General features: G+C 40.1%; 2 protein-coding genes across 2 annotated transcripts; one reads left to right on the top strand and one right to left on the bottom strand.

Annotated features, from left to right (window-relative positions):
- Positions 1–1,668, top strand: SEPMUDRAFT_107745 (uncharacterized protein; the record flags this gene model as incomplete). Its single annotated transcript, XM_016900699.1, has 5 exons — positions 1–5; positions 729–809; positions 863–939; positions 1,397–1,559; positions 1,623–1,668. 5 exons carry the CDS (start codon positions 1–3, stop codon positions 1,666–1,668), a joined length of 372 nt encoding a protein of 123 aa, XP_016761904.1.
- A 9,477-nt stretch (positions 1,669–11,145) lies between these two features.
- SEPMUDRAFT_42949 (uncharacterized protein) lies at positions 11,146–11,334 on the bottom strand (the record flags this gene model as incomplete). Its single annotated transcript, XM_016908880.1, has 1 exon — positions 11,146–11,334. A coding segment is annotated over one exon (189 nt), but the record flags the coding sequence as incomplete, so codon positions are not given.
- Between the last annotated feature and the right edge of the window lie 2,684 nt (positions 11,335–14,018).

Raw genomic sequence — 14,018 nt, 5'->3', positions numbered from 1 at the left:
ATGTAGTAAGTAGTATTATTAGTTCGATATATATCCCTACCTCCCGGAGCGAAGCGGAGGTCGGGTATAGGGCATATAGAGGGCCTATAAAACTGTAGATAGGGGCTCAAATCTAGCGAAAGCATACTTGCTAATTAGCGCGATGTTTTGTAGTAGAGTACGCTACTAATTTAGCGAGATAGGGGGAAGATCCTTAAAACATATATAGAGTATTCTCCGGATTAAAGTTATACCGACCCGAGCACTTTACTCTTTAGTTACTACTTTTTGTATACGAAGTATATATATAACCTAATACTTATTAACCCCCGACCGAAGCTATTACGAGTATACGTAGTATACGAAGTATATAAGCTAATAACCTTAGCGAGTCGCGTACGAAGTACGCGAGCTAACGGCTACCGAAACGCGTACGTAGTACGCGAACGACGACTACTCGCGTACGTAGCACGCGACCTAGCGAGCTCGTATACGTAGTATACTACGCTTACTCTCTCGATCGGCGCTCGCTCGTATACTGCGTATACTCCGCTTACTTGCTTATCGATCGTTCGCTTATATACGTAGCATACGAGCGAGCGGTACGAAGCACTACGTAGTAGCCCTCGGAGAGCCGCCGGAGGCTAAGCCCTACGTAGTAGCCTTCGGAGAGCCGCCGGAGGCAAAGGGGAGTATAGGGGGTCTCCCCCGTAAATAGTTAGAACAATATAATCGTTTAACGTTTGTAGTTTGTCAAAAGTACCTACAAAACTTATAGAAGATATTGGTATAGGGTTGTTTCCGAGCTTGAAACTTCCGGCTAATTATAGGTAAGCAAGATACAGATAGTCGTAGTATATAACATTGTCTACTATTTGTCTAGGTTTTTGCCCTCTACAAACGGGTTTTTGCCCTCCGCAAACGGGTGCTTACCCTCCGCAAACGCGTACTTACGTAATCGTAGGTATCGTAACAGCAGTTTCCGTTATATTAAGGCAAGTAAAGAAACTTAGTTTGCCTTACTCTTCTTCCTCTTCTTCCTCTTCTTCCTCTTCTTTACTACTACCTTTCCGAACAACTACTATCGATCCGAACCTCTATCGTACCGAATATAGCAACCGTTATCGGACCGCCCTCCGCTGTAGCTAGCAGTAGTAGTAACGACCCTAACCGACGTAATAAGGGCAAGGGGAAGCGTCCGGTAGACGACGATCAAGTATAACCCTATTTACCCGTCTTTAATCCCGACGAAGAATTTGATTCTGACTACGACGAAAACTATCCTAGTATAATTAAGTGTAGAGACGGTTATTAGAAGCCAAAGTCTTACTTCGTTAATCGGCGTAAGAACCGTCGTAGCTATATCGCTCGCTATTCCGACTGTCGTAGTATTCTACTAGGTATCCCCGACGAATAGTACGGTCCTACGCCTACCTCGAAGAAGACGAAGCTTACTCGTCGCTACGCAATACTACCGAGCTATTTGCCTATACTAGCTTCCTCTCTCCCTACTTCTCAGAACGATCCCCGCTTCTTAGGTCTATACTAGACGATTGCCGCTTAGTTTTAGATACGCTCCGGTATAGAACAATAAGCTACCCTATACGCTTAACCGCTAGTGCCTCTACTAACCTCTCTACTAGGTCCTACCGGATACTATCCTTCCGTTATATCGTAGACTCTTCGTAAGCGCCGACGTAATAAAGCTTAATACGCTACCTTTCTACGCTATCGGGAATTCTCTTAGCTAACCGGAGGTCGCCGGTACTTTACTTGCTATAAGTGCCGCTATCCCCGTCAACATCTATATTGTCAAAGCATAGACTTCGACGATAGCTATAGTATATACGAAGCTAGTAAATTGGATATCGACCTTTCTTTAGAGCCTAAGTAGTATATTGCGGGTAATTATAATACCTTCTGCTCTTTATTTAACCGTAGTTCTATACTGCCTAAAGATAATAAGAGCTATAACTCCTACTAGCCTGCTTATAGTAGCTAGTCGAGTCCAGCGTATCCTAGCGAGTATAACTCCTTCTTCCGGCCTAATAACTCTATAGATACTACCCTAGATAATTACTTTAAAGGCAGTAGTATTAGCGAAAGCAGACCGCGACGTACCGTCCGACCGAATCCTATTAATCGCGTCCGTACTGCTTATATCTCCCGTTTAACTACCGATTAAGGCAATATACTACTATTACTCTCTACAGATCTCGATAAACCTATACTGTCCGCTTTCGATAACAACCTACTTTTAGAGTTCAACCGTTAGTTAGATCTTAATACGATAACTACCTACGATATATATAATAAGAGGTAGTTTAAGCAAGACCTCTAGCTATTTACTCTCGACGGTACGGTATAGCCTAATACCTACAAGATCTGTCGTAGCAAACAGCGCGAGTATAGTAGAACTAAGAAGCTAGGTAATCTACCGTTAATGTCGAGGGCGAACGATATAGATCCTAGTATTATTACTTACAATTTGCTAGAGTTAACTATAGTTAAGGAGATGTTAATTGCCCGGGTTCATATTTAGACCAAGTGCTTCTAAATTCGCGGCTAGTAATAGGCATACCGAGGTTACGTCGTATCCTTTCTTAAGGATGTTATCGAATTGGCTAACAAGCTCCCTCTTCTGCCTAAAGATTTGAACATTATAGTTCTTACTCTATCTACTGCTAATAATACCGACGACGCGGATCGACAAGGTCGCCTCCTCTAATTCAACCGAGAATTCACTATCCGGAGAGATACTATCTTGTAGTAGCTACAGTACTGTAAAGCGCACTATCTAGGCTATCGTAATATTACTATTAACCGCGAACGCGTTAATAAACTCCCTAAGAATTCTAGTATTATAGACCGAGTAAGCAGTGCAGTCTATTAAGATAGGGGCGCCGGAACTAGTACTCTTAGAGATTAACGTCCGCGAACTCAACCCGATACTATACCTTCTTAGTCACTCGACGATAACGGTAGTAAAGATCTCGGATACGACAGTAGTGCCGTGCTAGCTATTAATACCGATCTAGATATAATAGCTCTTCGCAACCGCGTTGGTTCTCGTCTATTAGGCGGCTAGCAACTATAGTAGCGGCTATAGTTGGCGTATCCTAACGTAGAACGTTACCCTATCTCTGAATACCTCGATACGTAGCCTATTCTCTCTCTCGTATTCCTAATATTGTATCTATAAGGACGAGCAGAAATCAATCTACCGCGGTTACGCAAAGTTACCTACCGCGAGTACGCAGTACATCTTATAAAGTATAAAGACGGTCGTTTTGCTCGATATCTAAGGTAGCGTTATATAGTATTTAATACCGAGATGCGTATACAGACTAGAAATAGCTCTTAATTCTTTATTAAATTAAACCTATAGTATACTAATACTACTCTAGAAGACATTCGAGCCGCGTTTGACGCGCCCGATAACCCCGTAGCAAGGGCGTTATTAAATGCTATTACTCGATCTGCATCCGCTCTCCGTAGAACGCCCGCTTACTACGCTAGAATAAAGCGTAATCTTAAAGTATACTATCGATTTAATAGTTGCTCTAACTTCTTCTTTACATTTAGCGCTACTGACCTATAATAGGATTCACTTATAAAACTAATACTAAACAATATATATTATTAGTAGAAAGCCGGTAACTCTTAGGAACGTATTCGCTTATCTCGGATCAATCTTCGCAATAACCCGCAAATTGCTACAGCCTACTTTCAACGGCGATTAGATCTCTTTATCGAGTATGTTCTTAAGCCGAAGTTCTGTATTAAAGACTACTAGTACCGCTTTAAGTTCTAGGGCCGTAGTAGTATTCACGCCTATAGCTTTGCTTAGTCGCAAGCTATTAGCCCCTTCTATATAAACCGTAACGAAGACCGTAATCAATTTACTTCTATCTAGGCTCGATACTTATTCGCTATTAATTCTAAACTATAACGGACTGCAGCCGCTAATAATCGTAGCGCTATTAGCTTTAGTAGTAATATTACTAATACTCTCCGTAACTTGTCGGATATAGTTAACCGAGTACAACGATATAAATGCTCTAAGTATTGTTAGCGCCGAAAGAAAGGCTAACGGGCTAACGACTAGACAACCTTTTATCGATTCTACTTTCCCCGAGCTATCTAGGAACAGGCTAAGACGAATAAGAGGCGCAATCTAGCTTATTTTATGTTCTATACATAGAGCAACAATAGTATAATAAATTACTATAACCTATTAGTCTTACTAGCCTAGCGCGCTAATACAGATCTCTTACCCTATACTAATCTCTACGCCGCTATCGAGTATCTTAGGAAATACTGTACTAAAGTAGAGCAAGCATTATTCTTATTTAATGCTACCCTCCGGACGATCTTACCTCAAATCTCTTCTACTAATCGACCAGTTATTCAGATAGCTACTAAAGCAATAAACAAAATAGTTAGCGGTAGGGATTAGGGTACCTAAGAAGTGTATTACCTAACCCTTAGTCTTCACTTACAGAAAGGCACCCGTATTGTCGTTTCTCTCGATCTTCGACCCCTAGCTAGTCGTATAATCGCTATCTACGACGACGAAGAGGCGCTATTATAGGAAGACGTACGCCGAGGTAAGTCTATTGTTCAGAAGTATATAGAACGCAAACCAGCGTACGAGGATGTTACCCTTTTCGTTACTATTACTATATACGACACTTCCGGCCTTTATATCAAGGCCTTAATACGTAGTGCTTCTCGTATAATTAGTTACTTCCCTAAGTACAAGAACGATTCTAGTAATCCAGTTATACTTAAAAACTTTTTATAGGCTGAAATAACGCTTTATTATCTATTCCGTACGTACCCGACTTTGCTATACACTCTGTACGGTAAAGATAGTACTCCTTTTATCTTTAAGACGTTTACAGAAGTACGACGATTCTGCAACCGAGAACGCATTGCTAGCCGTAGTTACAACTACCCCCCTGATTTTATAGAAGCTCTCCGGAAACCTACGAACTACGACGAGATCGAGGCCGAAGACTTCTAAGAGCGTAAAATATCGGAAGATAAGACAGCTATACCTTAGGGAGAGCTTAGCAACGCTATTCGTACAGTTAACAACGATCCGAATACTATTAGCAACCGTAATATTAATCGGAATGTAGACTAGTCTCCTTTCGTTAGTAAATATTAGCACTTATACCCTAATATTCACAACTATCCGTTACGCGCCTACTAGAAGGAGATGATCGCTGCTAATCTAGCTTAACTTAACGTAGACACTTAGTCTACCTCTGCGAAAAATTACCTGAATAATAAGCAACGTTTGTTATATAATTAGGTATTAAACCACTATGCTCAAACACTTACTAGGCGTAGGCCTATACAGCTTCTGATTAATGTTAATAGCCGTACTAGTACTAGAAAGTTATACGTTATTACCCTTATCTCCGCGCACTTATAAAAGGCAGTACTAGAAGCTAACTAGTTCAAACCCCCTATTCTCCGACTAGCTCCTACTAGTGTTGCAGCCTATAGTATTAACGGTTAAACCCTCTATAAGTTCTTCAAACTCCCTACCGGTCGAGTCTTCGAAGAGCTACCGAGTAGTAGTCTTTAATAGCTTCGCGCCTCCCTCGACGGCATCCGTTATCTGATTATTAATAAGAAATCTATAATTAGTCTGCTTCTATTCAAGTGGATTGAACTTCGCTTATTATAAGTATTGTCTAGTCCCGAACTCTTCGGAGGTATAAACATTATTTTATACGATAACTTCTTCTAATTGGCTCCTATTCGAGCTAAGGCACTCTTTACTCTACCGTCAGATATAGAACATATACTAGAACTCGCTAGAAGACTTGCGTACTATACTTTCAAGTATACTATTAAGTTTACTTAACTCGTACGGCAGCAGGGTATTAGACAATATACCTTTCGTTCTGCTTTAGAGGGTCTACGTAATAATCAGGTTGAATTATAGTATTAGGCGCTTCTTGCTACCTATATAGCATCCGTACTCAGCCCCTACGAACGTCGCTCCTTCGACAATACTACCCGTATCTACTTTAACAATACTAATATAGCTATCTAGAATAAGATACGCCTCGTAGACTTAAACAACCCTGTTTTGTTACTTATCGCTAAGCACGACGATCAAACTATCGGTTAGCGAGCTTCTGTTAAGGAGTATAGCTAGTTAGAACTCGAAATCCAGGTTTCTATTAGGTATAAACTTATATTACTTGACAATATATAGACTGAAGCTAGCTTAGTTAATAGTACTACTAGAATCCTTTACGATATTAAGTAGGCCTTAGGTACTACAGATCCTCGAAACACTCTTCCCTATTGTTTAATTATTAAGTTCCCCGCCGCTAACTATACTAGGCCGTATCTCGACAGCCTTAATAACACCGATAAAGTTACTATACCAATCTTTCTAGCGAAGCGCAACTTCTACCGTAGTAGACAGGAACATTATCGAGAACAGTTTCCTATATACCTCGCTTTCGCTATAACTGTCTATAAAGCATAGGGTTCTACTCTTAACAAAGCTATTATAGATATTACTACTAAAGAGTTTATACCTAGATTACGATACGTTGCTATCTTACGTATTAAGACATTGCAAGGCCTTATGTTTAAGAAACCCTTCGACTATTTACTTTTTACGAACAGATTAACAGAGATCTCGCGCGCTAGAATAGCAGACATTAAACGACGCGCTAATTAGGTCTTGTTGCTAGAGACTACGAGTAGAGATACTTAAGATACTACCTTATCTCGTTATTACCGATCATCTCGGTACTTATTAGCTGAAAGCCGTATACGATTCTCTTCTATTAATTCAGTTCTGGATACAATTTACCGTACGAATAACAATAAAGTAGCCGTAGGGCTCGACTAATCTACTTAGACTCTAACGGAGTTTGACTTTACTGTAGATAATAATAACGAGACTAATAACGAGCTCTAATAGAATTCTACGGCTATACTGTTTACTTCTAAGCAATTAGAGGTTATATAGCTACCTTCGGTAGATTAATATATACAATACTTAGTACATTTCTCTGTCCTCTGATTAGCTAGTCTCGCGCTAGTTTCGTATTTATCGCTTTTGAGAATATTAGATGTCTAATAGTTTATCCCCTTACTAATATTCCTTTGCTAAGTCGGACAGTTTATCCCCTTACCTGTTCTCTTACTCTAAGGGTATAAACCTATGCTTATGTTGTGCGTCGAAATAGGTAAGGGTACAATCTATTTAGTAAGGCTATAAACTAATACTTTTATAGGCACTTACTCTGCTTCCCCGAATAACGACACCGCGCGCAGGTATTCCTCCCCTTCTTACCTACGTACCTTTCTATCCCTGTTCTAGTATACATACGACACATAAAGCCCTTTGCTATATACCGACTATATCTAGGATTCCGCGCAACCCCTACGTTAGTCTCTTCAATTCTACCGACATATATTAATAATGTCCTCCGCTTTGTAGTCCCTACTGCCTACGACGTATCCTCTCGCACTTCTTTACTCGTAGAATAATAGCTGCCTAAGGCGGTTAGTCGCCGCTATTCTACCTTCGGTCGCGCCGGCCTACCGCCCTTACTTAGTATACTAGGCGCCGTCTCTTCCTCTTGCTCTTCCTCTTCCTTATTATTAGGTATTTCGTATAGATCGAGCTATAGTACTACTACGCTCGGCCGTTTCAACAGCCGGGGGCTCGGCCGACGTAATTTTGATAGTAAACTAGCTACTAGAGAGAAAGCGGCTAGAGAGAAAGCGGCCGGAGATAAAGCGGCTATTAGCGTTTCAGGCGGAGTATAATACTACTCGTAATTACTACAGTTACTATCGATTAGTTCTAGTATCGGCTCTACGGCTATCTTGTTAATAGCATTATATATCTATTGATCGTCTTTGTCTATACTTGTGTTATTTCGGCCAATTATAGGCTAGAGAATTGCTGTTAGTTTCCTTCGTAAATTGGTAGGTATATAGCGCCAATCGACTTGGATTGATGTGTATATATATACGCGTCGCATATATAGAATTCGTAGAATTCCGACGTGTACGTATACTTGGGCACGGTACACAATGTACGCCGAGGGCATAAACCAAATTCTGGAACCTACTTACGGGCCCTCCTGTAGGACCGTTATAGGCCCGTACTAGTCGAACCAACTAACGGGCTTCCCGTAGGACATATTATAGCTTGTATCTATACGTATAATTTGTATATATCCGTATAAAAACTAAGTTTTTGTAAAGATACTATATTTAAGCAAAAACACTATATAACGCTTAGAACACATTCCTACTAATCTATACTATATACAACAGTATACTAATTATACGGTATAAGTAGTATATACAACGTACCTATTAATTGGTATACGTATTATATATATACGTATACTAGTACGGAACCTTTCTACTTACTATACCTAACGCCTATATATATACGTATTCCAAGCGTCCTTACTATATATATATACTCGTACCTTTCTACTACAATACTTTCGATACTATATCGTTCGCGCAATCGTTCCCTATCGCTGTCTGGATCCTAGTTATTATATAGTAGTCTAGTAGTAGTCGTCGTCGCCGTCGTCGTATACATTAAGAGTATCGGAAGGGATACCTAAAGCAGTAAAGGCTAGTACGAGAATAAGTGTATATATATATATATATATATAAAAGAGTATAGAATAAAGGGGAGGCAATCTTTATATACCTAGTCCCTTAACTCGTTCCGCTCGGAGTGTCTAGATTCTAGAAGGTATATATATATCGCCTATAAAGATCGTTAGTACCTATACCCGTCTATATATAGATTTATTAGGGAATGCGACGATGTAGACAACGTACCCTTATATATATACGTAAAGGTACTAACTTCGCGGATACGTCGCGTATATATGTACCTCTAAAACAAGAGTAATATATTAGAGATCTAGTTAATATATAGTATTATCTAACTAGGTGTCGCACTCTCTGCCTTTATATACTTGAATTAGCTGCTACTACTGCTGTCCGCAGTTACTAGAACTATCTATTGCTTCTTTCTATAGAGAACCGGTAGCCCGATATATATAATCATCGCTTAGGTACCTATTTTGAACGTTCGAAGGCTAGTAACCTAGTCTACAATATAGATAGTACTTAGTCGGATTAAGAGGAAACAGTATATCTTGTTAGTACCTATATTAAGGGTAAGGATTTGCTTAATTCGACCCGGTGCAGAGGCATTATTAGAGTACAAGAAGTCTCTTCGGTAGACCGTTATACGGCGCTCGTCGGACCTATCGTATAGATAAATTAGTTAGCTATATATATTAGATATATATATATATCGGATTAGAACGTTACTAACGGGTCGTCGAAAGAGACTGTCTTCTACTACTAGAATTTAACGTCTCTTAATATATTAACGTTTAGACGACTATAGTCCCTTAAGAAGGCTATCTTAATGCTAGTAAGTATCTACTTATCTGCTTCTCTGCTATATGCTAGTAATGCCTAGGCGCGGGCGTACTTAACACCTAGCTTAGTACGGGCCTTAACATTCTAGTACAGGTTGTCGTTAACTAGGGCAGTAGTGTACTCTTTAATCTCTATAGATACGTCTTCGCCCTCCCTATCTCTAAGAATAGAACACTAAAGAATAGTACGCTCTAAGATTAGCAGTAGCGTATCGAAGAGGCTAGGGCACTTGTTGTTTATCCGCTAAAGCTAGTTAATAAGCGGTTGCTCGGTTTCCGATATACTGCCTAGTAGCAAGAATCGTATAGTTATCTTAAAGTTAATACGCTAGAGTAGGTTACGCTCTAGGTTGCGATAGTTAGTCTTATAGATTATGTCCTTAAAGATACGGTATATCTCTTTACTAGTAAGAACAGTTAGATTAAGCCCGAGGCCGTACTCTACAATTATCTCCGGGTAGTACTAGGTAGTATAGAGATTCGGACGTTCGTTATACTTGCGTAGGGTTGTCGATGTCTTTGTACCTATTGTTTCGCGAATACGTTCTATATCGGTATTATCGTCGCTCTACTCGTTATTAGCTGCTAGCGTAGTTGTAATACTACTACTACGGCTAGTACTAGTACTACTACGGCCTCGACTACTAGCGCGGATAGTAGACCCGGTACGACTACGACTACGACTACGACTACGACCGCTGCTAGTTTGACGAGCTACTACCGTACTATTGTCGGTAATAGGGACTAGGGTTCTAGCCCGGCTTAGAGCGACACTATTTACCCTACTATATAGATTCCTAATAGAAGCTATAGTAGCAGTCTCGTTTAACAATTAGAATATCTCTAAGCCTAGCCTTAGCTCTACCTCTATTATAGCGCGCTGTACGACTATAAGAAAGCTAGCTAGAAGGATCCGGTTAGTAGCGCTAATTCGCGCAAAGCAGACTGTAATTATATACGTATATAGTACTTCTAGGTTAGAAATACTAAGGAGTCTAGAGATAGCCTAGATCTGACGACCTATTATAAGGGGTAATATATTTATAAAATGCGTATTAATATGCTTAGCCCTAAGCCAATACCTAAGCAGTATAGGAACAATAATAGAGTATCGACCAAGCTGCGTTAGCGTATAGCTACTAATATAGCGGATAGGAGAAGGCAAATATAGACAATCCGGAGGGAAAGGGAATAACCGTATTACCTTTACGAACTCGATAGACGTAGGCTTTGTTAGGATGTTCTTAACTAGTAGTTAAGCAGCTATCTTCGAGAGACTACCGAGATTAGAATAGCAAGGCTCTAGCGGCTTAGTAAAGTTAACGTCTAATGCCGGGGCAATCCGCTATATTGTAGGTATTAGTATAACGTCTGGATCTATACTACGTATATTACTAATACCTAATCTAGCACCGGTAAAACGCGTCTTCTCGGCCTTAGTAGGCATTGCATTTATACGCCTACGTAGGCGTACGATTTCCTAGTAATAGCGGCCTTTAAATACTAGATCCAGCTCTAGTAACTTCTAGAACTTCTTGTCTACCTAGTATAGACGATAGCCAAACGTAGACCGCTAAGAGAGAAAGCCGGAGTTATGCTATTGCTATAGTATATTAGCAATAAAGTATGCTATTATTGCATATACTAGTGTCTCTTGTCTATTAATAGTTATTAGTATACTAGTATCTAGCTATACTAAGAATGAACTAATAGCATCGATAACACCTTCTAGATTACTACTATAGGGACTAATCGTTAAAGGAAAGATATTAGTACGACGTCTGCGCTCTAAGATCGTAAATACGCCGTTAATAATATAAAGCCCTATTAAGGCGCGGTATATATTCCGATACAGCCCGAAGTTATCCGTAAAGTTAATTATTAGTACTATAAGGACTTTGGTACTATTGCGTATACTATAGAAGAACTTCGCAATTAATACCTAACGGCTAAAGTGCTCGATCTCTAGCTCGCCGCAGACTAGGTACTGCTTCTAGATTAGTCGGACTTCTAGTAGGTTAGCGTAGCTCGTATATACGATCCGGCGAAGTACGATCTAGAACGGACATTATAGTATATCTAGTAGTAGTAGATCGTTTATAGCAACGGCGCCCTCAAAGTCGTAATAGATATATAGCTCAAAGTCGATTAGCTCGACGTCTGTAGGAAGGACGTAATAAACGTATATATCGTCACTAAGGAGGAACACTTCTTTGTCTACAATAGGCTCTAGAGTTATATTCTTAACAAGGTTATTACCCTCTAGCTAGAGATTGCCTAGTTAGTTAGCTATAGCAAGCTGTCGTACTCTTAATATAATAGTACTAGTGTTGCCTATAATCGAGCGTATATCCTTGTAAAAGGATAAGATGTATAGGCTGAAGTATCTAATAGAAATGTACTACTCGAATCGCTTAGGAGAAGAGTAGGAATGCGTCTTCTCTCTCTGTTTATAAGTATAACTTCGGAGTACCCGGAGGCTCTAGCCTCTCGGGTCTGATTTGGAATATCTCGATCTAAGATCTCCTACTCTGACTCTTTGTAAACTATCTTAACTCGGTGTTAGCGGTAAAGGTCTGGCCTAAACCCTCTTAAATCGTAGTAGCCCGTTCTAGCCTATCTTAGGTACTCCCGGGCTATTCCGGGTCTGTCCTACGATGTCTATATCGCTGTCTAGTCTGGATCCTAACAATCCTTAGCTACTACAAGAACTATACCGAGATACCGAAGATTCCCTCCTTAATAATACTCGTAGGTACCTCTATACTTGAAGCGGACGAAGTCCGAGGGGAAAATCGGCTCGCCTAGCTTTCTAGTATATTCCTATATATATCGAGTAGATTCTGTCGTTGCCGGTGCTGCTTGCGATATATATACCTATACTTTACCTAGATAGACTACGAACTTACTAGAAGAGATACGAATAGATAAATACTATATATTAGTCTCCTATAGCTCTACTAGGGAGTTAACAAACAGACCTAGGCTAAAGTACATCTTCTTTACAATGTCTAGTATTAATAGGTATGCTTAAAAGAATGTCTATAGGTTAAAGAAGTAGAGCTTCTTAGATATCCGAGAGGGTTCTTTATCCTGTTTCTTACCTACTAGCCGGAACGGTATTCTCTATAGTTCTAGCAACGACGTTGACTCTATACGTAGCTCTATAAGTAGTAAGGTAGACTTAGTACGCTTCTTTAAAGTATTGAGGGTATTTGGTAGTATATCGAAGTCCTTCGGCTAAGTAGTACGTAAAATTGAGAGCAGAGTTTGATACTCTAGACGAGAAATTCCGACCGTCTAGGCCTATATATCTAGCGTAAGCTTAGTGTCAAACATCGATAAGTTACTACGAAGCCGTATATACTAGAGGGCTTAGGACGCGTTAGAAAAGCCTAGCTTAGCAATAACTACGATACGAGCAAGAGAGGCGATACTTATATCTATACCTTCTTTATTATTGTTATCGTCCCTATCGTCTTGATATCGGTTATTCTCGTTGTTAGATATGCTTCGATCCTAATAATTAGCAACAGCCTAAAGTTCCTATAGTACTAGCAGTACTTAGTTGTCTAACTCGACCTTATCGCCCTTATCCCTATTATCGGTATTAAGCTACAGAAGCCTTAGATCTAATTCATCGAGATTAATAGTCTATAGCGCGTTAGCCTTATATTGTTATTCTCGAGTTGAGATACGTGTCGGTCGGGTAAACTTATAAAAGCTATAGGCGCTTCATTGTCGTCGGTAGGATCGAATTGGTCTACGAATAGAGAGCTAGTATTATTAGCGCTAGTTTCGTAGTACGGTCGCTTCCGAGGAGGCTTATCGTTGCCCCCGCCGCTAGTCTCTCGTCTAGCTTCAGCGCTAGCCTCTCGTCTAGCTTTATCGCTAGCGCTAATACTAGCTATAGTAGGCTTCGGCTTTCTAGATAGAGTAGTAGCTCGAGGCAAACCTTGCCTACCTTTTAGACCCTTCTTAATCTTCGGTATACTAGCGTTTTGATCGGTACGCTGTCGGTCTATATTCTACTATATATATATATTGTACAAACATAAAGTTTAGGTACGGTAGTAGGAAAGGTCGGAATTATAAGGCAAATACGCAAATACAGGCACCTGCGGCTACGCTAGGCCTACAACGGAAATCGATCTATTTATATAGTACGGTACCGAATATTCTACTTTATAGCTTTCGTTTATATAGCTACTAAGACTATATACGCGACTATACTCGCGTCTTAATATACAGTCTCTATTATCTTAGTATAGATAGTAAGAACCTCGAGTATACGGACTCTCCTACTATACGACGTCTTGTCTCTACTACTAGGTATTAGAACAGCCCTGTTGCTTGATATCTCGTATAATAGCGAGCGCGTACGCTGTCCTATAGTTAGTTAGATATTCGCTTGTCCTTGTCCTTGTCCTTATCCTCGTCCTCGTCCTTGTCCGTATCTACCGTACCCTACTCTTTGATTTCGTACTCGAGTATTAGCCTCGGTCTAATCGGTTTAACCTTCGTTCGATATATATAGAGCTTGATTACTACTACTTCTATAGT

Source organism: Sphaerulina musiva, assembly GCF_000320565.1.
Source record: "Sphaerulina musiva SO2202 unplaced genomic scaffold SEPMUscaffold_4, whole genome shotgun sequence".
Taxonomy (NCBI): Eukaryota; Fungi; Ascomycota; class Dothideomycetes; order Mycosphaerellales; family Mycosphaerellaceae; genus Sphaerulina; species Sphaerulina musiva.
Note: the sequence above shows the minus strand (reverse complement) of the source record. Positions and strands in the feature narration are given on the sequence as shown.